The following is a 16,510-nucleotide window of genomic DNA, read 5'->3' on the forward strand; positions in this document are numbered from 1 at the left end:
CACACACACACACACACACACACACACACACACACACACACACACACACACACACACACACACACACACACATTAAATTATTGCTCACCTGCATATTCCACAGGGCTGACAGTGGTACTGCTTCTTATCCTTGTCGAACAAGTGGCAAATGTCACAGTAATACTCCCCAAACTGCACATGACACTGCTGGCAAGTCTGCTGTGCCTAAAAGAGTGAGAATCTGTACTTACACAACTACAGACCCAACTACCAAAAGGGACAGTATTGGCAGATCCCTGAGTGGTCCTGCTACAGCTTGACAGTATCGGTTACCTGCTGCACTGTTTGACACTCAGAGCACTGCACCTCTCGGACTTGGAACCGATCCATCGGGTGGTTCTCCTCTGCATCATGGCACAGCCGACACACATACAGCTTACCACAGCAGGGGGCCTGCAGTGTGTGTAGACACAGGTATATCAACCATAGTCATATCACAGTTTATGCTTACATTTAAGGGTAGCCTCAACAACAAATTGAATATGGCTGCAACAAAAATGGACATTTACAGAAATGTAAAACGAAAGCCTCATGCTCCATTTGTAGGCATGAGTGCAGGGCTGCCAACTCTCACGCATTGGCCGTAAGACACACACATTTGACTGGTTTCACACGCCACACCCCCGCTGAAGTGGCAACCCGGTCGGTCAAATTTCTGAAAGATGACTTTATCTATGGATCAGGCTGTTGAGCCACTTATGATCGACTAGTTGTGTTTTCAGAGACTGTGGACGGTGGAATTTTCGAATTGTTGCAAATGAAAAGATTTTTTACACGAGCAATCCCAGGTGCATTTCCCTGGTTTCATGTATGAGCTCTGAGTATCACAGACCCGTCCGTCGCTTCGTGTCCACTCTCTCTGTAAACATAGAGGTGAGCAGCGCGGCTGGTAGTGTAGCAGCTTCAGTTCATTGTAGCGGACGCGCTCTGCTGTGGGCAGGGAAGCGTTGCGTCCACGTAGACCTCCGATGAAGAGCAGCGTACAGCCACCTCTAAACTTAGTCAGACACAGAGACCCAAATGGGCCTCTGTGTCTGCCAGACGGTCTGAATGAGATCCACCTAATTAGCGGAGCAATGACATGCACAGCAGACTATATTACACTTCTCCAAATCTCGGACAACAGAGATGGGAGGAGTGCACAAAGTTGTAAACATGAGCAGAAATCTGATGAAACACATCTGAGCTATACTATACTATATATAGGCTACTATACTATTTGTACTATACTGTACTATACTATCTATACGATACTGCAACGTTGGGCAACTATTGTGCTTCTCTAAATGTAACTGTAAATAAATAATTCAATGTTTTATAAAATGAACAAATAGTCTTTATTTTCCCAAAAACTTAAACACAGTAAGTGGGGCCCAGAGGATGAGGGCCAAACATGACTGAGCCTTGGCACAAAGGTTAAAGGATTAGAATTTATATAATTCAGTGGTTCTCATTCTTTAGAATTTCAGTGGTCTTAGTTGATCCCTCACCATTAATTTAACTTTGGGTCCCTGGTCCCTACACCGGGGACCACTGGACCTGTTCCCCACAGACCCAAAAAAGACATCTCAGCTGTTGCTACTGACATATGTTACTGTCTCTTCATGTGGTTAATTATGTTTTGCACATTATCTGGGTCAGATCTTGTATCATAAGAAGTTAATAATGTATATAATGTAAATGCTAAATGCCCTAATACCTGTTGATACTACGACAATGCAAAGGCTCATGTCATGTAACACTTGATTTCTCAATTTTTTTGCACAAAACTTTCCAGAAAGTGCCATTTAATGGTTTATTTTTCGAAAAAAAATCCTGGGGGAGTATACCCCCAGACCCCCCTAGGGAGAGTATACCCCCAGACCCCCCTAAGGAGAGCCTACCATACCCCCACACATAAGAAATCCCAATTTAGACCCTGAAGGATAAAGATGCTGAAAGAGCCAAAGAAATTGGTTTGTACGCAGCAAAATGTAGGTTGGCCCCCCTAAATCTCACTCCAAGGTTTTGGGAAAAGTTGGCAGTTCTGTGAGTGTAGTAAATTAAATCACCAGGAAGTGAGTAACGACATCCTTACTAAACTCCCCTAATGTTTTAGAAGAAACGTATAGGACACTAACGTTAACTAATGTGTCGTAACGACAAACGGCTAGTAACGTAACTAGCTAGGTTAGTTAGCTGTGAGTGGTTGCTACCAGAGCTAAACAGTAGCACTACTCGTTATAGCTGTCACATTGAGGCATTTTCAACACCAATAGGCCTCCATCATACATGGGTAGCAAATTTAAGTATACAACACATTAAGAAGTTAACTCACTTTCAATAAGCAGCTGCGCACATAATGCTCACAACCGGCAGGGGAAGCCATGTTTCCTCCAAAACTGGTTCTTCTTCTAGTGTGATGACGAGGTCCCCCTCTTCTCTTTTTCTCCTCTTTTGGACTATGCTTTTTGACGGCGTAGACGTTGCATTACTGCCCTCTTCCGTTTGGTGAAGCAACTGCGGTTAAGCAAGCACACACTCGGATTACCGTGGTCACATCCGCAGACACTAAATTTGTAGTGCGCTATTACTCTAGCACCTACGGTAAATGCATTCAAACGGCCCAAGCGAGCAATTCAACCGTACACATTTTGAGATTTTATTAAATAAGACTGAGTCCCTCCTTTCGAGACTAAAACGACGTCAAATCCTAAATTTATGGTGCAACAAAAAGACTGTGGTACATAGTTCCAGGCAATAACTAATATGTTACAGTACAGGACATCTTACTAGCCTACCTACTTTTTCAATATTATTTATGGTCACAGGTAAATATAATTTATATTATTGTTACCTACTTTTGCTACATTACTTTAATTACATATTTAATTTAATTTGAACGTGACTTACTTACACTGCAATATTGTTTTTTTCCTGTGTCAACCGCCCTTTATAATACCTTTATTTGACGCCACTTTACATTCACTCTACCCTCTGCTCATTTACTGTTGTTTGCCTGTTTGTTTGTGTGTTTGTTTGTTCGTTTTGCTTTTATTGTAATAATAAAATAATAATAATAATAATAATAATAATAAAATGCTGCTGTAACAAGGGAATTTCCCCGTATGGGATAAATAAAGTATTATCTAATCTAATCTTTGACTACACTCATACTGAAAATCTTACATTTTTACTGAATAATTTTGGAGATTATTCAAAGTAAAACCCCATCTGTCTTTAAATGACTAAAAATATGAAACTGGAAGTGCAAAACAAGGCTTTGCTCCATAGTTCCAGGCCGTGACTGATATGGATCGGTGATCCATAGGGGAAACTGGAATCATCAATATTTAAGGAAAACTACTATTTCATTTCTTGCCCTGTGACCGTTTACAGATTTACCTACCTGCCCACTACCGGCGAGAAATAGCAGTTGTACTACATGGTTTAATTTATCGCACATTGTCTTTATACAAAGTTAATGTTTCATTGTGCATTGTCCCTGAATAAATTACATTACATTACTGTTTAACACACAGCAGTATCAAATGCTTGTCTTCGCCTTTCGACTTTCTCATTCTTTGCCTTCCTTTACCTTACTAACCTTATAAAAATACATCATGTATTTCACAAGATTAGTAAATATGACAAGTACGATACTTACTATAAATACAATACCCCACCAACGCTTACCGGACTGCGCCGCTGGTGTAGTGGTATCATGCAAGATTCCCATTCTTGCGACCCGGGTTCGATTCCCGGGCGGCGCACGTATTTTGCTCAGGAAATCAACATACATTAAAATGTTTCAATGTCACACAAGTAGCTAGCTATATGTTGAACTGTAAGTGCAAACGATGAGGCTCCAGTAAACTGCTTTGCAGGTAACTTGCCGGGTTACGTGTATTTCCCAGATGCTCTCAGTTGTAATTTCCCTAACGTTGTTCACCTTGGTCGATTAAGCTTTGGCCACGATAAATTATTATTCTGCACAGTTATGCAAAGCTACAAAACTCGCTGTTTTTCCAGTTCATGCCATATGCTTCACATCCTTGTGTGTGGGAGTAAGAGGGCTTGATTTTGGCTTCATTTCAGCGCGCAGGTTGACGCTGCTGACGCCGCTCCTCCGCCATCTTCAACTTCCTATTGTTTGCATCAGACTGAGGCTGTCTGCGGTGTGTGTGAGAGCAGAATCGGCCACCGATTTAATCATTAAATAGTAGATATAGCCTTTACGTTCGCGCTCGCTCAAGTTCAACACAAACCATTTGTATGTCATTGGATTAAAGACCTCTCAGGACGCGACCACTAAACCTTGATGATGGAGGACGATCAACCCAGAACCTTGTGAGTAGCAGCGGTCCTGTCTATGTCCTGGAATGGGAACGCTCCTTGTGATACGGCGCGTCTGAAATGTTTCCACGTTGTTGTTTCAATTATAAACTGAAAAACCCTCTAATTTAGTCTCAAACGGGCATTTAATTCGCTTCATCATTTCATGGCGTCCATAGCGACGTCTGTTAATACTTTAAGACGTATATACATTGACATATTTTTGTTTTGAACCTAAAATTCAGTTAGATTTAGTCATATAAATAGACGGAACCATAACTCGCCTGAAAATGAAACCGAAGGGTTAGCTAATGCTAGGTATCATTAGCCAAAGATGCAATCGCAGCTAAGGTTAGCCGGTCACTTCTTGTAAAATGCACACGTTTTCATTGAATCATATCCTTATTCACTCAAAGAGTCGCCTTTTATTAGCAATAGAAAGGCGTTAGCTACACCCTCGCGGAAGGGATGTCATTTACTGCCGTTAGCAGCCAACCCACTTAGCATGAGGCCCTATTGAACCGGCTAGCTTTATCTTTAGCGTTAGCTAGCTGGCAGACAAGCCACGTCAACGCTCGAAGAGACGGCCCGGGACAGCTCCAGTAAGTCTGACCATACCCGAGCTGTCTGTGTAAAAGTGAGACCACCCCCAATAATATGTAGTCTACTATCATTGTTTTTATGTAGCTAAATGTAAGGAATTGTTGTGGGTTGTAGCTAGCCCGGTTAACTAGCCTTTGTTTGCATGCTACTTCCTGTTTGACAAAGACTCAATTACCCAATCTCTCTCCTTGTTTGCAGGTATGTGGGGAATCTGTCCAGGGATGTCACCGAGCCCCTCATTCTGCAGGTCTTCACACAAATAGGACCCTGCAAGAGCTGTAAAATGATAGTTGATGTGAGTGTTATCCTCTCAGGTATATATGGTTTCACAATAGGAGATGGCAGTGGCAAACAGTGGCCTGAAAGGTGGGGGTGCTAATCTAAATCTACATATGTGCTTGACATTGGTTTTCCTCTCTCAGCCTATTATGTCAGGCATGACACTCCAAACTACAGTAGGTGGCCCTTGTCATCTGCAGTGATCAAATTGTCACCCTTGCTGTGGACTTAATATCAGTCTTGTTTCCCGTTGACAGACGGCTGGAAATGATCCGTACTGCTTTGTGGAGTTCTATGACCACAGGCATGCTGCTGCCTCATTGGCAGCCATGAATGGAAGGAAAATAATGGGTAAGGTAAGCTATCGTGTCTACAGGGTGAGTGGGGACGGGTGGGCTTCTGGTGTGGGAAATTTAGGTTGTGTGCCTTCTTGAAATAATTAACTTATATTAATAAAAAATAAAACCAGTGGACTGGTGGCATTTATATTACATTAATTACATAGGATAGGGTATTTTAAATGAAAAGGGGAACTGCTGGAGCCAGGGTCCAGATCAGATCTTGAATATTTCAGTGTTACGACTGCCAGAAAGTTATCTCGCTGTCTGTAATTTTGGTTCCATAAAGGACCAGTTTTTTTATTGCGTTAGGTGTGAGTAATGATGCCATTATTTGGCTCGAGTGTTTCAAGCAAAGTGAGGTTTGGAAAGAAAAAATAATGACAGAAATATAAGTTAGAGATCCTCTGAACAGATGAGAGCTGTACTGTCAATCTTTAAGACCATGTAAGCTCCACTGGAAGGATAGCAAAACAAAAAGTCTGAGAGGAGCTGGATGAAGTCAGGTTATCTAGAACAATAGAGCAAACATTAACATTTTAATCTGCAACATTTAAAAGACCAATATAATATAACAAAAAATATTAAAGTGGTGCAAGATGGTCTATTGAGTTGAGTTTCTGGATTCAGTGCTAAGACATGAACTGGAAAATCAAATGACTGCGCTGAACTGCACATCTACACTAGGTGAGGTGCACTTCACCGGCAAAAACAACAGATAAGATACCTTTCACTAGTATTTGCATTGGTTATTGGGTTAGGCCTCCCATTATAATGTTTCAACATGGCATTGATGCCCCTGTTTTACATATCATGGCCATACTCTTTGTTTTTGTTTTGTACAAAAAATACCAAATCAGAATTTTTTGTTGTCATGAATAGCAGACCAGTTGCAGTCTATTTTCTGTTAAATTATTTAAGATCTGATATAAGATTAATTTTTGTGCACCAACTCGCTGGACATTTTAGAAGGCACCACATCATGTTGCATTTAAATCTCTTTTTAAGTCCTTTCTGTCAGCCATTACATAGTGCCGGTCTGACCTGTTCCCCCAGGGATGGAAGTTTTATAGCTGGAATGTAACATTGAATACTATAACCTTGGAACTTATTAAAGGTGAAATGTAAAATAACAGTATAACAATATGTAACTATGACAAATGTACACGTTACAACTACCAAATAAAAGTAAAATTACGTACCAAATTAATTAAAACTCAAACTGTGTTGGCCTTTCTTTAAACCCATCGCAGTCGTCGTGGGTGGCGCTAAGCGCCGGGCAGAGCCACGGTGCTGCCGCAAAATAGCCTCTGGAAGGAAATTATTTTATATGTATGTTAAAGTTTTTTTTAGTTGTGCAAGAGAGAACTCCGATTGGACAGATAGTCTAGCTAGTTGTCTGGATTTACCCTGCAGAGATCGGAGGACCAGTTAACTCCGCAGGTTAGAAAGCCAACACAAAGGAAGAAGAAGGTAACGGACACTGGCCGAAAATACGTGCATCCGGCAAAATCTCCTGCTGCACCGGAGCAATCCCAGTGAAACGTCGTGGATAAAGACTAGGTCACTGGATCTAAATCCATATGCACCGTTTATGGAATCGCTTTAGCCCTTTGTTAGGTTCATTCAAGTCAGATTTTGACCTTTAATCTATACTATTCTTAGCCTAAGACGTTAAAGCAGTTTGGCTGAAGTCAAATCTGGTGATTTAATACTTGTTCTGAACCCGTCTTTCTGGACCAACCACATACTTGCATAGGCTTTTAACAGAATGGCTAGCTAGCAGCTGTAACGTTACCCAGCATTCCGTTAGGCAGTGTAAATGGATTAGGGTAATTATTAGTGTCACAAGTTGTTTTGTGTAACCGACTGTTGGGTGCCATGGTGTTTTACTCTGTTCAAAGAGAGTTAGTTGGTTTGGGGCCGCCTCTAGCTCCCAGCGTGCGCCCCATGTAGGCTGAGGCCTTTGCAGCGGCCCGGGTTTGAATCCAGCCTGCGTGTCACCCCCTGTTTCTCCCCCCCTTTTCCTGTCTATCCACTATTGCGGAAAGGGAAAAGCGCCAAAATCTTGAGGGGGGGAAAAAAATGTTGTGGGTTATTAATTGTTTTAAAAGTTCTATGCCTGTGTGAGAGGTGAACTCAGTTAAGGGCTTCCCTCTCAATGGACTCATGGCTTAGCCTAACAGTAGCGCCCTTAACGGCTATGCACCAGTGTGTACAGGAAATATAAACAAGTATTCCAGATGAATCGGTATGCCGCCCAGCACTACATTTTTAAAATAATTTACTCTTTTAATGTAGTCTTTAATGTTAGTTATGTAAACATACCCCACCTGGCCTCTTCTTTCTCCGCCTCTCTCCACAGGAGGTCAAAGTCAACTGGGCCACGACGCCAACCAGCCAGAAAAAAGACACAAGTAGTAAGTACAAGGACATGTCACTGGGGATAATTAATTACATTATTACACTGACACATCTGATTTATAAGTGATATGTTAGTGAATTGGAAAGATCCAAAATCACATGAAAAAGATTTCCATTGCATGTATGGTAACGTATTGTGTAGTCTTAAAATTCTCTTCAAAAAATTCACTTACATGGAATGTGGTTTTACCAGCATGAGTCTCCTGTTGTCCTTCCCCGATTCAATCAGCACTTTTACACAGGAAGTTACAATCTGGGGAAATTATAAAGCTTGAAATAGATTGTGTATTCTAACATCCAGCATTTCTAAACCATGTCAATTTCTAAACCCCCCCCCCCCCCCCCCCCCCCCCCCCCCCCAGATCACTTTCACGTCTTCGTTGGAGACCTCAGCCCAGAAATAACTACAGAAGACGTCAAAGCTGCTTTCGGTCCATTCGGCAGGATATCGTAAGTTTTAAGAATTACTGATGACCATGCTTAAATCAAGGATTGACCATAGAAAAAGATATATTGTTATACACTGTTGTGCCTCTTACCTATAGCACCTATAAAGAAAATGATCCTACAATTTTTAAATGTTTACATACAGTAGCTATACCACAAACTATTGAGACCTTTAAAAAAAGACTAAAATCATTTCTTTTTAGCAGAACCTATGAGTTTTAACCTCGCACAATATTGTCAATGCACTATTTATGTGTTTTAAACTGGTGTTTATATCTTGCTTTTATGGTCTTACCTGTAGCAGTCTGAAATGTAAAGTGCATTACAAATAAAATGTATTATTATAGCTTGCATAAGTTTATACACCCATTTTAAAGTTGAGGAATAAAAAACTATTTTGGAAATTGATCTTAATGCCTACATTTAAAAAAGAAGAAGAAGGAAACAGTGACGTTTTAAGGACACACATTTTCTTTGTGAATGAATAAGTCTCGATTGGCATGGGGAACTTTAAATAAGTAGGCTGGGGGAGCGCATATTAGTGTTAAAAACCTCATGCCATGGGGCCTTTAATTAAACATACCGTCTGTGTTGTTATTCTGACAACGGAGGTGCACACTGTTACGTCCCGGTGTGGAATCCTCTACAGTGAAATACACGTTTAGCTGTCAGCTTTTAAACCGTGCTTAATCCAGCTGTTAGCTAACGTTACATGTTGCCAGGTGTAATGTTAACTAGCATCACATGTTTCTTAATGGCCATTTTGGAGCATCAGATGCACCTTGTGTCGGTACCCGAACCTACCAACCAAACATTGTTTTAAAACTTTTAGAACTGTCAAGCTTTGTGTTGCATGTGTATAATGTCCTCCTATTGGTGCGTTTGTTCACAGAGATGCTCGTGTTGTGAAAGATATGGCTACAGGGAAATCTAAAGGCTATGGCTTTGTCTCTTTCTTCAACAAATGGGCAAGTACAAAGACATGACAAATGATTAACCTTAGAGCAACCTCCCTGTAATTCAATTAAGTAAAAGGAACAGAACCTTTTCCTTGTCATATTCTTTTGAAGACACATTAGACATTTTCAAGCATTGTTTCCTCCCACATTACTGTGTTCTGTCCTGCTAAAGGATGTATGTTTTATGTTATTAACTCCAGCTTGATGAATAACCTTTCTGCGTTCCAGGATGCAGAGAACGCCATTCAGCAGATGGGTGGGCAGTGGTTAGGAGGCAGACAGATTCGAACCAACTGGGCCACAAGAAAGCCCCCCGCCCCAAAGACCACCTATGAAAGTGCGTTGTCATGACTCTGCATGCTTAGCTCAGTTACGCAGGATGTCGGACTGATCTATTCACAGTAGAAAATGTCTCCCGTCTCTCCCGGCAGGTAACTCCAAACACCTATCCTTTGATGAAGTAGTGAATCAGTCCAGTCCCAGTAACTGCACTGTGTATTGTGGCGGAGTCAGCACAGGACTGACAGGTAAGGAATACTAGAAGTATGACACTGCTGTATTTACCTGATGCTACCGCTGTCAGTATCAGAGGGGTTCAAAGAGATGTATTGAAATGTTTTTATTTGATCTTTTTGTCATTGTTCTGCATTCTTTCAATGAAGCCAAAGCCAGCAATAAATTGATCCTACTATTAAGTATAATTTGTGTAGCCACAGCTTATAACTCGATAGAACTCAATTGGTGTTGAGAAAAAAAAAAAGTAACGATCCATGAAAGAGCCATACCATTACCGCGGATGACATATTCCCTAATGAATGAACATGACCAATGTGCTATATCAGTGTTTCCGTTTGTGTACATTTTGCGGCGGCGAGATTAAATGTTACCCAACTCTTCGACATCCGGTATGCTCTCTCTCCACTCTGAAGATGAGCGACTGGATCAGTGACAGGACCTGAATCACATGCAAAGCCGTGTCAAGCAACAAAAACTACGGCGTCAATTTTCCTCTCAGCCTGACCAGCAGAACGAAAGCCTCGGCGGCTGCGTTCCCCTGGAAAGCGCGTTGTCACGCGACATAAGCTCTACAGTAGCCTGAAACAAAGCAATATGGGAGGGCTTCATTTGCTAAATGTACTGTTAAATGAGAAGAGAAGTAGCTAGCTGAAAACCCGGCGGTCCGTCGGCCTCACTCTCCGGCGCCAGGAGACTACTACACTGGTAGGACAGCAGCTCTAGAGACGGCGTTTCAGTTACCGGCGCTAGTAGCTCCAAGTCAGCCAAGACCAGGGCTCACAGCGGCTGCGCTGGCTCTCACCTCCCACGGCAGCAACAGACCGTTAGAAGAATTACTGTCCTCAAGCTTGGCACACTGACCTGCTGCCAAAAAAAATGGAGTCACAGGGTCGTTCCAAATAAACTTTACTAGCCATGTTTTGTCGGAGTGAATATGTGTTAGTATGTCTTCTGTAACATGTAGACGTAAGCTATATTAAGCTGGGGCTACACAGAAAATACCTTGTAGTGGGTTTCATTCATTGGAAATTGTGGATCATAATTAGGGACCGATCCAACTTTTTCCGTCCTGATGGTGATACCTTGGACCGTTGTTGAATTATGTTATATATTATTGTATTCCTGGCACCTTATACCGTCCTTCCACCATGTGGAAGAGACTTTTCTAACTTCTTAATATTGGATCGGTGCAGAATGGTTGCATAGAGACGCTATCTGATGTCCCCTTTCTGTTTGGCCTTCAGAACAACTGATGAGACAGACTTTTTCTCCCTTTGGACAAATCATGGAAATCCGAGTTTTCCCCGACAAAGGCTATTCATTTGTGAGGTATGTGGAAGTTTACCTAAACTTTTTTCTTTTAAGAATGATGAGCCATTTCTTCAACCTGGTCCTCAGCAATTTGCAGTCCTACTGAATTATATTCTTGCCATATAGTCAAGGGCTGCCACTTTGAACTTAGGGAGAATATAATTTAGTGTTCTGGGCTCAGAGGACCTTGTTGAGAACCACTGAAATAACGTGTTTTCATTCATGTCAACGGCATGCATTTCATCCACATACATGTTTTTTGTCTCCTGTGGTTGCAGATGGCAAGAATAATTACTTACATTCCCTTACAGTGGTATTTAGATAACATTTGTGTTAGATGCTCGCATAGTAGAATGGAGTTACATACATACTGTAGTCTTTCAAATAGATATGAATATATTTATCTACAACACCAGCCTGTCCTTACACCCACCCACCCCGTCTTTGTCCAGGTTTAACTCCCATGAGTCAGCAGCCCATGCCATTGTGTCAGTGAATGGCACCTCAATAGAGGGCCACATAGTCAAATGCTACTGGGGAAAAGAGACCCCAGACATGATGAACCCGATGCAGCAGATGCCTATGCCCCAGGTAAGGACACTCTATGCTGTACATGCCAACCATTAGATGGCATAATGCACGTTGGTGCTGCTGTGTATCCCAGGTCCGTGTAACGCATAGCATCACTTTATTAGAAACCATAACCCAGAAAGAGGTGAACCCCATAATAACAAGGGACTTAACTGCCTTCTGTCCCCTTGACTTGGTTTCATGTTGAAGGGAGGTATGAGCTTTACATGAACCAGCCTGCGATTATTCAAGTGCATTTTTAATTGGACAGCAGCAGTTTCAAATGGTGCATGTATTTTGAACATAAAACAAGTATTCCTCCCCCCTCCATTTTAATTGTTGCTTTAAAGCCTCGGCCCCGCCACTGACATACTCAGAGACATGGACCCGGGCATGTGAAAGTTCTAGATTGGGTTTTTCCCCAACATTGGAGCTAAAACGATACTTTTAAAACTGTGCCGGTGCCTGAACCAATACTTAAAAAAACAAGGTAATAGGGTATTTTACAATAACTTTGAATGCACCATGTCTGTTGTTTTTCCAAAAGCGGCAGCTGCACACTGAGTAAAGTCCCGCTGCTGGGATCCTCTCCAGTGAAATACAGTCGCACTTTACCCCGCTTAGCTGTCAGCAGTTTTTCAGCTGCTAGCTAACACTACCTGCTGTCGAGTGAAGTGTTAACTAGTGCCAAATGCAGCGAGGCTACCGTTTCCTCTAACGTCTGTTTCAAAGCGTCAGAGACCAGCACACAATGAATTAGCACCAAAATCTGTGTTGATATTCGGTCGTGTAGAAACCGGCCGCTTACTCACCGGCTTTCACAAGGCAACCCTATTTATGATTTACAGACGGATTAGTTCATTCAAAAGAAAACGCACGCTTCTTATATTTGAGCAGTTTTCCTTCTCTTTGACTATTCTATACTTGGTTTGCACATATAGTTAAACAACTTTTGGGGGAACAATATACACGGTCAGTTTTTTTTATTTATTAAACTCTACTTGTTGTACTTGACCCTACAGCAGAACAAGATGAGCTTCCCTGCGGCAGCACAGCCCTATGGCCAGTGGGGCCAGTGGTACGGTAACGGGCCCCAGATCAGCCAGTACGTGCCGAATGGGTGGCAGGTCCCCACCTACAACGTCTACGGCCAAGCCTGGAACCAGCAGGGCTTTAAGTAAGTAGCACGGTGTGCACAGGGCTCCCCCTCACCGTGTCCTTCTACTCCGCTCCACCAGAGTCCCCCTGCAAGACCGGTGCAGCGAGAACTACACCAGGGAGCTGGGCGCCCCCTCCCCCGCCCAATCCCCCCTCGCCGGCCCCTCAATTCACTCATCTCAAGGAGATTGAGAAATAAGTCCCCACACACACACACACACACACACACACACACTCACACACATATACACACACGACAATCTGAACTTTAATTTAGTTGTAAATCATGTTTCAGTGTGTCACTACTGCTCACTGTGCACATCCTAATACTAACTAATGGGGTTTGTTCCAAAATGATTTTTGTCACTTGAATTATAGCCCATAATGGTTCAAAACTGCAGTCTGTTCCAAAAATGATTGTAAAAAAAACTGGCTTAAACTGGCTACAGCTTTAATTCTTGAATTTTAGATTTAAAGATAACTGACTAAAGTGGCTGAACAAGAGAAATGCTAAAAGCCCAGAACAAAGTTTTCACTTCCTGTCCCCACCTGGCTAAGTCTGTTAATGAAGAAGTCACGTCCCATTTTGTCCGATTGCCTGTGTGTAAGGACCGTGCTCTGGAAGGCTGTGCAGTTGTTTTTGTATGTCTACGTTCATGTCATAGCTTTTTTACGTTGTTTCCCTTTTTGATTTCATTGATCCATTTCTACATTTATCTGAGGATTACATCTGTATGTGAATGTCTGTAGGACATGTTAAATATCTTTTGTAGGTTGTTAACAAATTTTGTTTTTATTTAGACAACCTATGTGCAGTGACATATTGTGCACCCAAGAAAAATAAAGGAGAGGCCATATGTTGTTGACAGTCTAAACTTCTTGGTGTACAAAGGTGTGATTGTTGAATGTACAGTAAGCACAATTCCAGAGAAAGAGGCTAGGCCTCACTTGACTGGAAATTTGAAGATATTATATCCTATACAAGATGTCTTATCTCCACACTGAACTTAGAATTTAGTTTCATTACATGAATCAGAAAAGGCAACATGTCAATTAGGTGGGAATTTACGTTTTTTTGTTACAAATGTAGAAGTGTTGCAACACGAGTCTAGATAATCCACACTGTTGTATACAGTGTGGATTGTCAGTGTTTAGCTGTTGGTGGGGGGGGGGGGGGTATAAATGGTGCGCTTAGCCGCTATGCTCTATATCTGTTTGTCTACCAATGTTTAATCAAATGACACTTACCTTTGGCCCCTCCAAAGAGCCCTCCACTTTCTTTGCTAGCCTGATTTTTGCCCCGCCTGCCTCACCCTCACAACCTCTGATAACTCTGTTTGCCTTCTTGTTCGCATTCTAGCCTGTCCAGATTCTAGTAGCTCTGGTATAAACCGTCCTTTTAGCTCCCTTTCGCCTTGTCTCTTCTAACCTGCTGGCATTTTGTCTTTCTCTCTCTCTCTCCTCTCTCTCTCTCTCTCTCTCTCTCTCTCTCTCTTTACTTCGTTTTTTGCAGTCACTTACCGGCCAGTGCTGGGTGGACTGGCATGAGCGCCATCAGTAACGGTGGGGTTATGGAGCCTACACAGGGATTGAATGGGAGTATGCTAGCCAACCAGCCGGGTATGGGAGCCGCAGGATACCCCACACACTGATAAGTGGGCAGGGTGGGAGATTTGTCAACCCTCAGCCTCTTATTGGCTGTACGGTGCCCCTCGGGGCTGTGTAACACCGCCTACAACTGTGGCAGGACTAAGACTTTTACTGGGACGTGGAACCTAATGGGAAGGTTGACGTCTATAGGAGATGTAAATGGGATTTCGGGGGGTGGGGGTGGGGGGTGACGGGAGTCAAGGAGGAGCGATTCGACCCACACAGGTATTTACACCCTTTGTGGTAGGAAAGACTGGCCACGAACCAGGGCGCTTACCATTTTTAAGTTAACTGTAAATGAGTATAAAACTGTAAAGGAGAAACTTTTGGATTTTTTTTTTTCTGGTTTTACAAATTGCTTACATTTTCACATCTGTTCTCTCAGACAGCCGCCGAGAGATTTTTTTTTTTTTTTTTTAAAGAGACTGTTTAAGTCCGAGTTGTGCTAAGTTGTGAACTTCACTTTTTTTTTTGAGGAATGGAAATCCGTTTAATTTGGTCACATTTTCTCCATAATTAAAATTAATTGCAGGGATTGTTGCCACTGCTGTTTCTCTGTAAGGGCAGATAAATATTGCACAGTTTTTTTCCTCTCTTGTACTTGGACAAATTTGACTACCAAGAGGTGTTTTCCTTTTTTGCATTCCATTTCTCCTTCATATCTTTCGGACAGCCTCAAATCTTTTTCGCCACGTGTAAATAACCATTCATTTGAAACAATGTAAGTAAAATGCTACTGTTAACTGTGGGTGCTTGCTTTCTCTTTTGTTTTTTTGTTTTGATAACTTGACAGTTAACTCTGACATTGTACGTAGCAGAGTGGCATTATCTATTGTGACACTGGCACAGTGCAACACACGATTCTTCCATGCAGGGATAAAACAGCATTGCCATGCAGTGCATTCTTTAAATTTGACACAATTCAAATGTTAAAGGGTGAACATGTTTGACACTTATGATGGTTTTTAAATATCTATTGAAACGCCAGTATTTTATATAGAAAACGCAAAATCTGAGTGGATTCAACCCTTACACTTGCTCTTTTTGCCAGAGGAATGGGGGAGGCCTACATTGTAACTGTTGCCTTATAGAGCTGGTTTCTTTTAGCTGACAAGATACTCTTTTTAATTAGGCAGTGCCTACGGACATTTTCAAACCCTTTGGAGAGGTGTTAGCCCTGAGAACTGATGACTCTGCTACTGTAATCAATGTTTTCTTGCTTTGTCCAATTAAAATGCTAACGCACATAAACCACATCATGCGTTTGTCTGTTTCTCATGGAGGGGTTTGTTATTCCATGTATGCCTGCACAATTAATCGTTGTTAAATCGTGATCTCGATTCACCCTGGTCACAATAAAAATTTTGAATAGCTTATTTTGATAAAAAGAATGTATTTAACTTTTTTATGACTTTGATTCTCGTTTAAGTTTTAATCAAACTGTATAAAATATGCCCAAAAAAATCTATTTGCTACTGCCAATTAGTTTTGTTTTGTTATGGTTCATGTGTGCAATAAACTTCACACTTAGTGAAGAAACTACTTAGTAGAAATTGTGGCAGAGAATCATGATGAATTTTATTTTTTACTCTGTAGTGTATTGACAGTGAAAGGGATAGAGCGATGGGGGGGGTTGACACACAGCAAGGGGCCACAGGTCAGATTTAAGCCCGGCCTGCTGCAGGACTCGGCCATCATGGGGCGCACGCTCTTACTGGGTGACCCCCGGGATATCAAATCTAAGCTAAAGATGCAGCTTTGATTTAGAAGGCACAATACATATGTTTAGCTTAATAACTTAAAAAGGTTGTGATGTTTTGCCCTGATTTTAAAACCGTTTAAAGGGGCAATTTGTTTTGAGGCAATCCTTCGGGAAACAAAGTATTTCTGATTCTGATTCTG

At 41.8% G+C, this 16,510-nt stretch overlaps 2 protein-coding genes and 1 non-coding gene across 3 annotated transcripts in view; 2 read left to right on the plus strand and 1 right to left on the minus strand.

Moving 5' to 3' along the window:
• The window catches only part of rchy1 (ring finger and CHY zinc finger domain containing 1), an 8,898-nt gene extending 6,286 nt beyond the window's left edge, over window positions 1-2,612 (minus strand). The window contains exons 1-3 of the mRNA XM_034872202.1: window positions 2,357-2,612; window positions 313-432; window positions 89-204 (exon numbers count right to left, since the gene is read on the minus strand). Of these exons, the coding sequence (XP_034728093.1) occupies window positions 89-204; window positions 313-432; window positions 2,357-2,407 (287 nt within the window). The 5' untranslated portion in view covers window positions 2,408-2,612. The remainder of the gene's footprint in view (window positions 1-88; window positions 205-312; window positions 433-2,356) is intronic.
• A 1,108-nt stretch (window positions 2,613-3,720) lies between these two features.
• Window positions 3,721-3,791, plus strand: trnag-ccc. The gene has a single exon. It is a non-coding gene; the product is annotated as a tRNA-Gly (tRNA).
• A 312-nt stretch (window positions 3,792-4,103) lies between these two features.
• Window positions 4,104-15,859, plus strand: LOC117945088 (nucleolysin TIA-1-like). The gene is made up of 12 exons (XM_034872348.1): window positions 4,104-4,368; window positions 5,155-5,251; window positions 5,493-5,591; window positions 7,939-7,993; window positions 8,360-8,447; window positions 9,337-9,412; window positions 9,632-9,740; window positions 9,835-9,930; window positions 11,164-11,248; window positions 11,683-11,821; window positions 12,823-12,977; window positions 14,472-15,859. The coding sequence occupies exons 1-12, from the start codon at window positions 4,340-4,342 to the stop codon at window positions 14,608-14,610; spliced, it is 1,167 nt and encodes a 388-aa protein (XP_034728239.1). The 5' UTR covers window positions 4,104-4,339; the 3' UTR covers window positions 14,611-15,859.
• The last annotated feature ends 651 nt before the right edge of the window (window positions 15,860-16,510 follow it).

Source organism: Etheostoma cragini, chromosome 5 (assembly GCF_013103735.1).
Source record: "Etheostoma cragini isolate CJK2018 chromosome 5, CSU_Ecrag_1.0, whole genome shotgun sequence".
Lineage (NCBI taxonomy): Eukaryota > Metazoa > Chordata > Actinopteri > Perciformes > Percidae > Etheostoma > Etheostoma cragini.